The sequence below is a fragment of the Ambystoma mexicanum genome, chromosome 12, assembly GCF_040938575.1.
Source record: "Ambystoma mexicanum isolate Mex_15411 chromosome 12, UKY_AmexF1_1, whole genome shotgun sequence".
NCBI lineage: Eukaryota > Metazoa > Chordata > Amphibia > Caudata > Ambystomatidae > Ambystoma > Ambystoma mexicanum.
Genome location: NC_090936.1, coordinates 399,692,855 through 399,706,261, shown reverse-complemented (window position 1 = coordinate 399,706,261; position 13,407 = coordinate 399,692,855). Strand labels below are relative to the sequence as shown.

General features: G+C 43.5%; 1 protein-coding gene across 1 annotated transcript in view; it reads left to right on the top strand.

Annotated features, from left to right (window-relative positions):
• Positions 1 to 13,407, top strand: part of OVCH1 (ovochymase 1) — a 1,424,491-nt gene that overhangs the window by 1,243,932 nt on the left and 167,152 nt on the right. The window contains exon 28 of the mRNA XM_069628530.1: positions 12,066 to 12,089. Coding sequence (XP_069484631.1) covers positions 12,066 to 12,089 — 24 coding nt within the window. The remainder of the gene's footprint in view (positions 1 to 12,065; positions 12,090 to 13,407) is intronic.

The following is a 13,407-nucleotide window of genomic DNA, read 5'->3' as shown; positions in this document are numbered from 1 at the left end:
ACACCTGCGGAGTATTAGTGATAGGTATGTTGAGGTGAGTTTCTTTGGGTATGGTAAAAGTAATACAGTGGTGGTCAGTCCACACACAGGCTATAATGTTAATTAAAGATATATCACAGTTGGAGTCTGCCAGCCAGTTCAGTGTCCTACCTTTTGGTGTGGGTGGGCTTTTTGATATGTTGAGTAAATCCCAATTGCGTAATGGTATCAAGCATGGAGGCATTAGCATTGTTCGGGTCGTGAAGACCGAAGTTGAGGTCGCCCAGTAAAATTATTTTTGTGCTGGGTTTGGTGTTGGATGTTAGAAGATGGGAAATGTCTTTTCTCAAAGGAGGAGATGGCTCCTAGGGGGGGTCAATAAATGAGGTGGAGTAGTAGGGTGCGGGTGTTAGAGAGGGAGAGTTTGACTGAAAGGAGTTCAGCTGATGGTAATCCTGGGTTGGGAACTTCTCTAAGGTTCAAATGTGATTTCGCTAGGAATGCCACTCAGTCTCCTTTCCCTGTGTTTCTGTCTGCACGGATAATGGTGTAATTCTCAGGAATGGCAAGAGATGGGGCGGGCTGATCAACCGGCTAGACCAACCTTTGTATATGGCAGTAAAAGTCCCATATAGATTAAATCCTCATTGGTGCAAAAGATTGGCATCTGGTCAAAGATGCTTGTTGACAACCATATAGAGCATGATCATCGGCCCTTATGTACAAGATTCTTCACCAAAGGGAAGCTAATTGTTCCATCTCCTACTACCAGCATTGCCATACAGGGGCAATATGATACAGAGAATATAATGGATGGACATTGGTGGTGTCACTGCATCCACCATCTACACTGACATTTTGCCTATGGTAGAATCATTATTCTCTAACCATTTGAACTGCACCAAGATTGTCATATACGAAGCCATTATTATCTGGATTGTGCCCCATGTAATGGAACCGAGAAAGCTAGTGCATACAAAAGCAATACACCATGTTCGTTGACACGACGAGGTCTGCCGACAGGCCAAAACATCACTCGTAGCCAAATTTAAGAATCCTATGTGCCAAGATAAATCCACCATGGCAGCATTAAGGAAATCCTATAAAGGGCTGAAAGGAAGACTTTGTGGAGAACAAAAACAGCTACAAACAGGAAAGCTGGTGCTGTTTTCTGGACTAAGGTAGCGCCCTTCACGATCGAGTGAGGAATACAGTACATGGCAGAATACCTGAAGAGACGTGGAAAATGCACTTCACAGAACTCCGGTGGTGACTTGCATACGAAAGCAATAGAGAATATAGGAGAACTAACAGAGGGCAGCACAGGAGATGAAATGTACTCTGACAGAAGTGAAGGATGCAATTGAGCTACAGAATTGTGGGGAAGGCAAACTGGTAGCAGTGGATAACTTGCAAGCAATAAAAAAAATATGGGCCCCGGTTTTCATTCTGTTAATACAGTAGCCAAAAACAGACTAGTCCCCAGCTCCTCAACACAGGCAACAATCGCTCCACGGTACAAAAAAGGGGACATGATGATCTGGATATAGGCCTACATTGCTATTGGATGCGGTTGGCAAAATCTATGGACATGTTTTTTTGTGTTTTATCAGAATGGGCCAGGGAGATGTCGGTGATCACTCATCTTTAGGCTGGCTTTTAGCCTGGCCTGTGCACAATCGACCAGTCATTCAGCATTTGACAGGGGTTTTGAGAAGCAACTTGTGGAGGTCACTTGTCGAACTGAAGATGCCTAGCATAATTCTGCAGATGGACTCTTCTAGTTTGCCAATGCTACCAGTCACCTGTGGAGTCCCGCCCTTTGCCCAGTGATCTTCAATCTATACATGGAGCTGCTGGAAGCCCTGCTAGCCACACACAACATCCACCAAAACGCAGATGACTCACAGCTTTACCTCAAGATTGACTCCAAGAACATCCACAGGCTCAAAACATGCCTCTCAGTGATCCAGTCTTGGATGTCCAGTGCATACCTGAAGCTCAACCGCTCCAAGAATGAATTCCTACTCCTCACCAAACAACCAGACATATAGACCTGGCTATCAACCATCAACCCTGAGGGCTTCACACCCAAGTTCACCTCCTGCGCCAAGTCACTTGGGTTCAACATAGACTATCCCCTTTCCTTCAAGACACTCCTGGCTAAGAATGACAGCTTGGTATCGGCTCTCCCGTCTGCAGAAAGTCAGGTCCTTCCTCCCTCCAGAAGGCTTTAAATCCACCGTTCAAGCACTGGTCCTATCTGACCTGGATGGGGGGCAATGTCCTCCTTGAAGGCCTCCAATCTTTCCTTGTGCCACTGAGAAGTGTCCTACACGTGGCTGCATGCGTCAAGAGTACGCAGATATGGCCATATCACCCCTACCATCATCGACCTTAACTGGGTTCCACTGCACACACAAATCCCCTTCAAGTCTTGCTGCATCACTAGAAGGCAGTTTCTCTCAAGTCACCCAGATACATTGCAGAGAAACTCAGCATCTCCGGCGGACAGCGCACCACCAGAAGCCAGGACACATGCACACTTGAAATCTGCACTGCAGAAAGGAAAGGACCAGAAAACAAGCCTATCTGCTTACGGCTAAGACTATGGAACCTCTTCCCCATCAGACTAGCTCCCAAGCTCCTACAATTCAAAAAAAGAACTCAAGACCCCACCTCTTCAAGGAATCTTTCCTTCTCAACACCTAGGACATCAGGTCGCCCCCCCCCTCCGCACCACCTGACTCACTAGATGTCATCCTCAAACCACCCTGTACAGCTATACCCCTCCTCTCTGCCCCTCTGTATCCTACCCCCTGCTGTATATCTGTTCTGTTACCTCTGAAAAGCACTCTGGCATGCATCTTTACTGGTGTATATCTCTGTAAAGCACAGTTGTGTTTCAAAGCTAAGTGTGTTCTTAATAAATACCATAATAAAAATGTCAAGCATATATGAGCCTTTAGTCTGAGTCCACTGGAATTTAGCTTGGGGTACAACTGCCCATATCGATATCCACATCAACCTTTGCGTGAGACAAGACTGCATACTGGCTGGACTAGAGATTACGCAGTCTGACAAACCAAGGTTGGTACAAGGCAATATCTCCATTCAGCTTTTTGCCAATGACGTGAATCTCGTTTCCAAGAGCCCTGTGGGTTTTGCGAAGCAAGTGGCAGCATTCCACAACTGGTGCAAAAAGAATGGTTTAATGATTAATACTGACAAAACCAAAGTGATGGTATTGCACCAGTCTTCTGAGAAAAAACCAAGATACACACTGCTATAGAGGGTCACCTAATTGAGCAAGTTGATATTTGATGATCTGGGCACAAGATTTGCCAGCAATGGTGGCTGGGACCCCGGAAATTGAAAAATCCAGTCTGTTTGGAAAGAACTAGTAATGGAGTATTAAAGCTGCCACACGTGCATGAGAATGATGCCTTGTCCCAGCACTGCAGCTTTATAACGTGCAGGCTAGATCTACAGCTCTTTATGGAGCTGAAATTTGGGGATATATCGAGCCAACTTACAGGAAGTGAAAAAGCGATTGCTAAAAATGAACACACAACCTATTAGCACAGCAAATATGGTTCTACATATTGAGTTTGACCAATCAAACATTTTAGATTTGATAGTTAATCAGCCAATATTGTATTGGCTTCCCCATATTTGGAAAAATAAAGAGGCAACATTGGATCTTTTGTCCCAGAGCGGCGGGATGGACATCTCTTGGTGCATGCTCATTAGAACAGTATTGAACTCATGGAGCTTATGCATCTGTGGGCCAATACTGAGTTAATAGATGGCCATACAAAAAAGGCAGTGCAGGTCGCATTTACCATAAAAATAAGTTCTAAGATTGGCTCTAATACCAGATGTTCAGCACAAGCAATTGCATAAGTGATTTAAACCAGTCTTGGGTTATGAGACCAATTTAGACGGAAGTATTCCATCCTATGCACGTTCACTATATCCAAGACACAGATTTGGTACTGTACCCCAGCTGCACGGTTTATTCATATGGAATATGACCGATTCAGATCAATGCATAGTTTGCAAAGGGGGCAAAGATACCATTCAACACTTCCTCTTCATATGCCTACAATACAGACAACTCGGGGTCTGATATTTGAAGCATCTTTTGCTAAAGTATAATATTCGATCTCTCTATCAAACGTATTTTATAGTTTATCCAAATGACCTCGGATGAACTGAGGTTTGTCCGTTGTGCATGGCTGCTAAGGAACCCAGGCCTGTCACTCTGATACAGTATGCAATGAACTTTAAGACGTGAATCTCAGGTCATCAGCACAATATAAATATAGCTTAATATTGTGATAGGCAACCGTATGCACTAATGCATTTTATACAACGTTTTTAATGTATTTTTTACACCAGTTTGCACTGTGAGTTTAGCATGTGTAAGCAATTTATCATTTTAAACTTTTTGAATAATTGTATTCTATTGTGCTTTTGTTCTGTACTGTTTTATGGATCCTTTTGAAAGAAACATGAAGTGATTAACTGATTGTGTGCTCAGGATAAAACTGGACCTTAAATTAGAGGGCACCTGTGATGGCGAGGGATGTCATTGGATCAGTTGGTGAGGCTCAGGTGGAGTAGCAAATGTGGAGAGGCAGGGGTACTAGGAGCTGTAAGTGTAGGGCTATTAATGGAGCAGTCTTTAGGAAGAGATTTGAAAAACCGGTAACTGGTGAGAGATTCCAAAAGGCTTGCAGCTGATGCAGAAAAGGTACCTATAGAAGAGCAATGGAAATCCATGCATAGACTGATACTCCAAAAGAACTGTAGCCAGCTATGCAATACTGCTGCGCTTTAAATGTAAGCACAGATATCTTTGTCATGGAGTGGTTATAGTTAAGGCAACACATCCTTTGTAGCATGGAAGATACGAAATGGGTGTGTGAAAGACCAAGCCTGGTTCCTCGGATTCAAATGGGGGCAAGTAGGGGTTAAATATTAAACTTCTGGTGGTATTAACAGCCTTCGCTCTAAAAACTGGGCAAAGCAAGAGAAAATGGGCACTCTGTCAAATTTAAAGGCCAAGAAGCGTGACAAGTCTGGTACATTAAGTGATACCTCTTACAACATCAATCCATCAAACAATACTTGGAGGGAATCGGAACATAGAATCGGTAGTCTCCTGACGAAGCTGATTGATATCTACCCGGAGTTTGGTCATGGAAAATGATGTCCTTACTAGAGAATCGAACATTTAACTTCAATGAAAAAACTCATAAGAATGAGAAAAAAGCTGAACTCTAAAATTGTCCCTGCAGATAAGGGCATATTTTAGCAGCCCCTCAATGTTTGTATCCATTGGGCTGCAAGATATCTTTCAAGTAGAACAGGGGCAACTCATTTGGCTAAACTACTTCTACTTCACTTTCCCTTAATATATTTAGGTAGTGAGAGAAGCCATTCAGCTGAAATGCTAAAGGCAGGGATTTAGTCCCATTTGAACGAGGTTATTTGAATGAACATACCTATTTGAGGCTGAATACTGGAGATGAGACAGATCTGAATCGGGTCCCATTGGCTCAGAAGTTGTTACACTGGTAAAGGTTGCACCCTTGAAATGGGCATTTCGAGAACATGGTTTCCTTAATGCTGGAAGCCATGCATTCATTAATGGTTCTGGAATGAGCCCCTCGAAGTGAGAAACACATGGAAAAATAGACCGAAGATTACAGTGGGACTGCACAACCCTCGAATGTAACCATGCCCATGTAGTATCTGTAATGCTAAAAGCCCAGTACACGAGGCATTGAATAAGCGCTTCACTTGTTAAACACACACTTGGGTTTTTCAACAAACCAGCTGTGCTGAAATTCAGCCAGAACACCTGACCAGATAACCCTACTAAGATTTAGAAGCATATGATTTTGCTTGCAACCAATGGCAAACCTTTAGCCTGGGGTCAGCAACCTTTGGCTCTCCAGACGTATGGGCTCAAAATACCATTTGCCCTAGCAAGCTTAGTCAACGATGTGGGCTCATGGGAATCTAGTCCGAAACATCTGGAGAGCTGCACGTTTCAGTACTCCCTGCTTTAGGCAGTAGGCATCATGGCAACTTTGAGCAGTGGAACAGCATCTAATCTACATATTGGGTGATTAATGATTATATCCCATTAATTGATATCGATCATCCACATTGGAGAATGTGGAGCGTCTCCAAAAATGTATTAAGGAACTGCTTGTTATAAAGCCTGCATCATACAGCTGTGGGGGAGGGGGTAAACCCATTAAGGCATTCATTACCCATAGAATGTAAGGAGGAGACAAGTCCCCATGCAAGAGAAGACTCAATTACTTGATATTCCCTCCTTCATGGAACGTTTTGAGGAGTAGCTTCAAGTTGGATAATACTTACTAGATGGGGGCCAGTTAATAATTGTGATATATAATATGTATTTGTTCAAGAATCAGACTGAGAATTGACAAACTTTTGCACACTTCCATATACAAGCAATCGCTGATAGGTACACATCTGGTGGCCTTGTACTGGTCAGGGAAGGCTTATCAAAGTATAGCCATTGTCACACCAGATAACCACCTAACGCTGCAAGGTTCGGGTGTTAAGTCTTCGCCTCCCTCTAGCTTTCTGTATGAGCAGTCTAGCATAATGGAACTGGCAGGTGCCCTCTCCCAACATAGCAACAGCAGCCAGAACACAATCTGAGTCTTGGTAATGTGAAAGCACATTTATGAGATGTGGAAGAAAGTGTTTATGGGTGTCAATGGAGAACAGAATGAATAAGCAGGGTATTGAGTTATGGTCCAAAAAGTGTTACAAACAGAATGTAAACACCCACCAATCTCCCTGCATGCATACATAAGGCACAGCTGTGGTGGATAATCACAAGGCAATTGAAAAAGCAACTGCTGATCAGACATGAAGCTAATTTCAATCTATGAAACCTGTGAGATTGGCAGCCAGAATGTATGTGTTGGTGGTTGCCGCAAGAGCTGGTCCAGGCAGCATGATATCTTGCACTGGTCCTCTTGCAAGAAAACCTGGGGAAGAGTGCGAGCTGTACAACTTGCTTTCTCCGATGCACTCTTGCCACGAGACCCTCCCTTTTTGTTCCCCATAAACTTCCACCAAAGCCTATGCTGCTCTGAAGGCCATAGGAGACCTGCAGCTCACATTGCATGTAGATTTGGAGGGTTATATGATCCCGTGGAAGCAGATATGACCAAATTCTATTGTACGAGATGTTCCAAATGAGCAGCAACTGGACAATGGGCAAGAAGTGCATTCAAATATGGTTTCTGCCAGTTAACAATCCTACTTGCCTAGCATGCACGTCTCTCTTATTCAGAACTCTTTTCTGTTATTCCAAAGTTGTTGCCATGAAGCTACAATGTTTCCTGAGCTATCCATGCAAACAAACAGCAGCAATTTAAGAAATATATTTGTAACTGGAGGAAGTAAAGCTGAGAAGTGAACCCACTATTTCAGACTATACCTAGAAAGGGAACATGTTCATGCCCAAGTTGCTCTTTTTATCAGCATTAATTGAGGTTGTTCCATTTACCAACTGCAAACTAGAAAGATCATCCTTTGAGGACACTATGCCACCCCCCTTGGAATGTGATCGAGGGGAATACTTTACCTGGTCGAGACAAATGGAGACGCATAGCAGCAATGGACCGAACAGAAGTCCTGCATTGCAGAAAAAAACTTGATGTCAAGTGTGTCTTATCAGTTGGGTATGGTTTGCTGTCCTTGAGATTTCCCAAACCTCTGAATGGTGGAGATGTGGAAACCTGGCTTTCTCAATTTGAAGCGCTCCGGACACAGCTTTTTCCTGCTGCTTAACTTGTGGCTATGAATGTGGAATAAGCAATTGGAACTGCAGTGCTATATTTCAACCTGGGAATGAAGAGGATAGCCAGTGAGCAACTTGTTGCGTGCGAGACACTAGCACATCTTTTAATTTGTGTTTAGTGTATTTTGCATGCACTCCTTAAGTTTTCCTTTTTACTAAACTTATTTGTCGGTCACTGCACGCCAGTGTTCTGAAAACTACCCCAAATTACATTGAGATTTGTAGACCCTGTTCTCCGGGATTGTGCTGGGCGAGGGGGTAGAAAGTATTTGGAGAATTTGTTACTCGGCTAGGATCCACAAGGAACACTGTTGCCAAAAGGTTAACGTGACATCGGACTCGAAACATGTAGTTTGTTTACAATGATGGTGCTAATGTTGAATGCCACAGAAATCGGTCATTAAGGATTCTGAAGTTGCCTAGTGGTGTAAAGTGATAGGTCTTAATGTTCAAGCTTTTGAGTTCTTTCAGTAGGAAGCGTTTCACACGGTCTTGCCACAATTGGCAACTCTTATGGGGAATTGTGTAAAACATGGCAGGTCCATATTTAGAAGCAATTTATTGCTGTGCTCTCAAGCTTAGGTTGAAATCTCATATCTTCTAATCAGCGACTTTAGAATGTGAGGGTTAATGGAACCTTGGAGGCGAATCTTATTCAGTGTAACATCACCTTTAGGGACGTAAGTGATAAATATGATTGTCAATTGCAAAATTCTGTGGGCGCACACAATTTTATTGTCCTGTATTTGATTTGTTTCAGTAGATCTAATATTGCGATAAGTGCAACAGTCATCAAATACTAAATTTTCGGCATCAGCCATAAAAGTAAATACAACATAAACATAAAAAAATACACAACCTAATACATTACAGTAAAATTCCCTCTCAAGGCCCTCACCGGATTTCCTCCTCCCTCTCCCCATTTCCAGTGTTATGCCGAGGACCCACAGCTTTCCTTAAAACTTCCCTTCTACCTTCTTCTCCTCCTCTCTGATCCGCAACTGCCTTTCCGCCATTCGGGCATGGTGTGCAACAAACTAACTCTGCCTTAATGCCAGTAAGACCGAGATCCTTCTGATTTGGATCCTCTTTTCCTCCCACCCTCTGGCCAACCAACTTGGGCCCTCTGCTCCCATCTTGTGAGGCCAAAAACCTCAGTCATTTTCAATTCCTCTTTCATCTCAGACATCATGGACCTTAATAGGGTCTCGCTTCCAACCTCCTCAGAGGCATTCTTCCATTCCTCACTTTCCCTCAGAAGCTCAATGTCTCCAGAGCTCTGGTCCTCTCCAGTTTGGACTACTGCAACAGTCTCTTAATCTTCCTCTTCCCTGTCTGTGCCCCTTCCAGCTAATCCAGAGTAGGGCAGCACGACGTATCCTTGGTCTCGAGTCTAGGAACCATATTTCTCCAGCCCTAACATTTCTCCACTGGCCTCCTGGTGGCTGCAAGATCAACTTCAAGACCCTCTGCATCAACCAGGCTTTCTGGGGCATGGGACCACGCGATCTCCAACGTTGCCTCTCTAAATACTCCCCTACTAGAGCTCTACACTCATCCCACTCAAACTATTTGACAAGCTGAAATTGGGGCCAGAGTTTGCTCCTCGGCTGGCGCCTCCCTCTGGGACAGCCTCGCTGCCCCTCTCAGAATTGAGCCAGACCCCCTTAAGTTCTGAAAACGGGTAAAAAGCTGGCTCTTCTCTACTTTCCCTTCCCTGCTAATCACCCCACTGCCATTGTGACTGGTGTCCTGAAACTCATGAACCTCACAGGAGTTCCGGCCCCTGTTCCCAGTCAATACCTGCATGCCCACCACTGCACTGCCTTTGGGCCCTGTATGGCAGCTCTGCATCCTACTTGTGGGAGACACCTGCATTTGCACCTAGCCTGAGGTTCTCCTCCCTGGCTCCCCTTGGCACTACCCACCGGGCCCTCCACTAGCACTTGCCCTTCCTCTGGTCACTCCCCTCCCTATCTCCTACACTTATCCTCACCCTTGCATGGCTGAATGCCACAAGGCCTAGCAGGACCATGACTGTATTTTACTATTTTGCCACTGTTCTTTTTTTCCTCTTCCCATTTAGCCAGTTGGCACTTTGAAACACTATTCAGTTGTATAAAGTGGCTAACAAATGCTCAATAAAATAAAAAATAAAAAAATACATAACATGCACAAGCCTATGTAGAATCTATTGCAATATGACTTCCAGGCGATAAAATATAGCTAAACGTAACTTCCCCAACATTTGGGGCAAAGCTGCATGAGTAAAGTAAAATATAAAGTGCAGTGTGCATCCTATTTGCAGTTAACCCTTGTGTGACTTTCCAATCCCTTATAGTTAAATATTTGTTTCCTAAGTAGCCAAGCACGCAGAATGTAATGTCAGAATGCAAAGACCACAGGATCATAGACCATGCTTTTGGACAAAGATAGGGCCTCCTGCAGATGTCTATTATATTTTACCAAAGGCGGCTTGCATTTTCTTTTCCTGGGTGCCAGATAGTAAGGGCAAATAAATAAAAAATGCTTAATTGTTTCCCTGGCCGATGAACAGGCGGGGCATGTCTCACATGAATGTACGTGCCATTTAAGCAATAAAGAGTTGAGCGTCGGCATACTCCAACAATGTTACATATGATGGTTTCTCAAAAGTCGTGGGTTAATGTCATCCAAGTAGTCTTCCTTCCCAAGAACTGGTTTGCAGTTTGGACATTGGCTTGCTTGGGTTGTTGACTCCAAATAGTTAGATAGCAAGCGGCGACCTTGCTGAGTATCCCTGTTGAATCCAAGGTTTTGTCTGGCGATTTACAGTGAAGGCATTCATACACAACTGATTCATATGAAGTGCACCATTGAATGTTTCTCTCGCTTGCTTGAGAGAGAACCTCAATCAAAACTTCCTTATATTTTGAAAGTTCTAGTGTAGACCAGATTCATGCCCAGTAAAAAAACAGATCTGCTTGCCAATGTGTCACCCATGCGCTAATTCTATGTGAAAGGGCCATGTTAGGTGTACTCTTCAAGAGCCATGAAGATTCTTCAAGAAAACGTGTTCTCAATCTGTTGCAGTTGGTGTTACCCCACATTTCAGCACCAGAAATCGCTGTGACTTTGTCCTGCATCTTATGTAATTCTAACATAGAGGACACAGACCGTCCATCAAAGGAATTAGCCAAAGTATAGCACTACTGGATCTGTCTAGTGTTGGGAGTGCCTTCTTCATCTGATAGCAGGTGCCCTTCCCAGAAAATTGGATCCCCAGTTAATCAAAGGTATCCACCTGCTTAATGACTTGCCCTCCTTTCTTTAAACTCAATCTGCTTCTTTTTACAATTACAAGGGCAGAAGACCATAACTTTGGTCTTCATGTTCTTCATGAGGCCACTCTCCATACAACCATTGTGGGGAAATGACCACCTGTTTCCACAATCCAGTGGGAGTTTTGGAGATTAGAATGTCGTCGGCAAAAAGTAGGAGGGGAATAAGATCACAGCCCATCATAGATACATATGTCCCCTCACGTTCCAAGGCGATGATCAGTTTATGTATATAGAAAATGGGGTGGAGGTCAAGAGACACTCTTGGCAGATTATGTGGTTCATATCAATGGGGGAAATAGTTTCTTCTGCCATACTCCATCTGATTTTCCACATGTTCGTATAAAGACTAATGATGGAACTTAACAGACCTTTCGGGATGCCTATGTCAGCAAGGTACGTCCAGTTTGTTTCGGGGAGCTCGATCAAAAGCAGCCTTGAGGTCAATGAAAATGGTGTAAAGGTTCATGCTCCTCGAGGCTACATATTTTTGATGGATTAAGAAAACTCTGAATGATTGATCAATCATACTCAATCCTGGTTGGAATACTGCGTGTAGATGACCGATTGCGGAGTGCCCTACTAGTGTTTCCCTATTTGTAAATTAAGGTACCAGCTTTCAGTAGGCTTGCCTCAAACGCTCATGGATATGTCCACTGTGTGCATTGTACCCAATTCCTACATGTATCTTTCAAGTACTTTTCATGTATAGAATGTCCAGGGATTTCTTAAAGCTAGTGTGACACGCAGGTAATATTTAGTGATGAATCCCAAGCTTTAATTTTGATTCATTTATGCTGCACATTAAACATGTTTGGTTTCATGACTTTAGGAAAGCCTTTTAGATTCGTATTTCAATTTCATGCAAATTAAACACTTCCCTTATTTTTTTTGTTTTCTAGGCTCTACAGAACAGTCCACTGATGGTAAGAATCTTGGTACCATTTGTACAAATAGTTTTTTAGAGTGGTGTAATTGAACATCCACTTATAAAATATTGGCCTTCACATTGATGCAATCTGAAACTCTTCTATTTTATTGGCTGGAACCAACGTTCAATTTGTGGGGATGTTTGCCAGGGCTCAGACTGACTTTTTTCTGAGCACCGCCACTTATCAGGCTAATTTCATTTGGGATGTGGTATTTTGACCTAATTATTTTTAAATTTCATTCACTCTTACACAACCAGCAACAACTGTGAACACTGGCACTGCTGTGCTGGTATCAATTTTCGTGAATAACGAGCTGGAAGGTGACGCAGTTGGGTCCCAATGATGGTAATGCCAGCACATTCTTCTAGACAGTTTGCATGACATTGGTGCTACTCCGCTACTGTAATAACTGGCAGCACTGCAGCAGGGTCGGTGGCTCAGGTGTGTGGTGCTGGTAGCATCCAGGTAGCCATGTTACGACGTATAGCTCAATAGGTTTTTGGGCACACATGCATATATGCAAGTGTCTTACTGTTTTGCTGCATCTCTGCATTTGTGGGGGAGGAGGGTGATCACTCACCTGGCACATGTTATTCTGGCCACCGTTTTCTTCTGGTATGCAGCCAGCATGTTGTGCACCAATACACAGGTGTTGAGCCCTGCCCACCAATTCACTAGTTTCAAACGCATGACTGTGATTGGTGCTGCACATTCATCCAGGCCATTACTAGAGCAGAGGTGCACCTATCACAGAGGACATCAACAGGACAGTCACTAGCCAACAGCACCACCAGATGGGCAAAGCCATGGAAAAGTTCTCTGTTGGAACCTGTGCAGTATCAACCATGTATCTGAGATATTGGGGCCACAAACGTGCTGAGGTGCCCTTTTCAGGCGATGTGTGCTAATGTCATTCTCAATTACAGAAATCACTTAGGCCAAATGCAGTTTAATACTAAAGACAATCTAAGGAGTTGAATCAAACTCTTGGAGCTGATGAAGCTTTATTATGGTGGTTGCAGAGTGCAAGCTGGAGGATTGAAAGCTTGCTGGAGTGGAAGCTTTTACATCTGATACCGGTTTTCAGTAAATGGAGTGGTGTTTCAACAGTGCTCCATACGAGAGCCCTATTAAGCATCTGTCGACACAGTAGAATCTTTTGTACTGAACCAGTGAAAGAATTGTGGTTGATGTACCTTTTGAGTAAATCATTTCTCAATAGAACTCCTTCACACAATATTCCGCCAGACTTTCTTGTATGTGATCCGTTTTGTGCATCAGTTATTTTTTAATTGAATAGCTTATCTTTTAA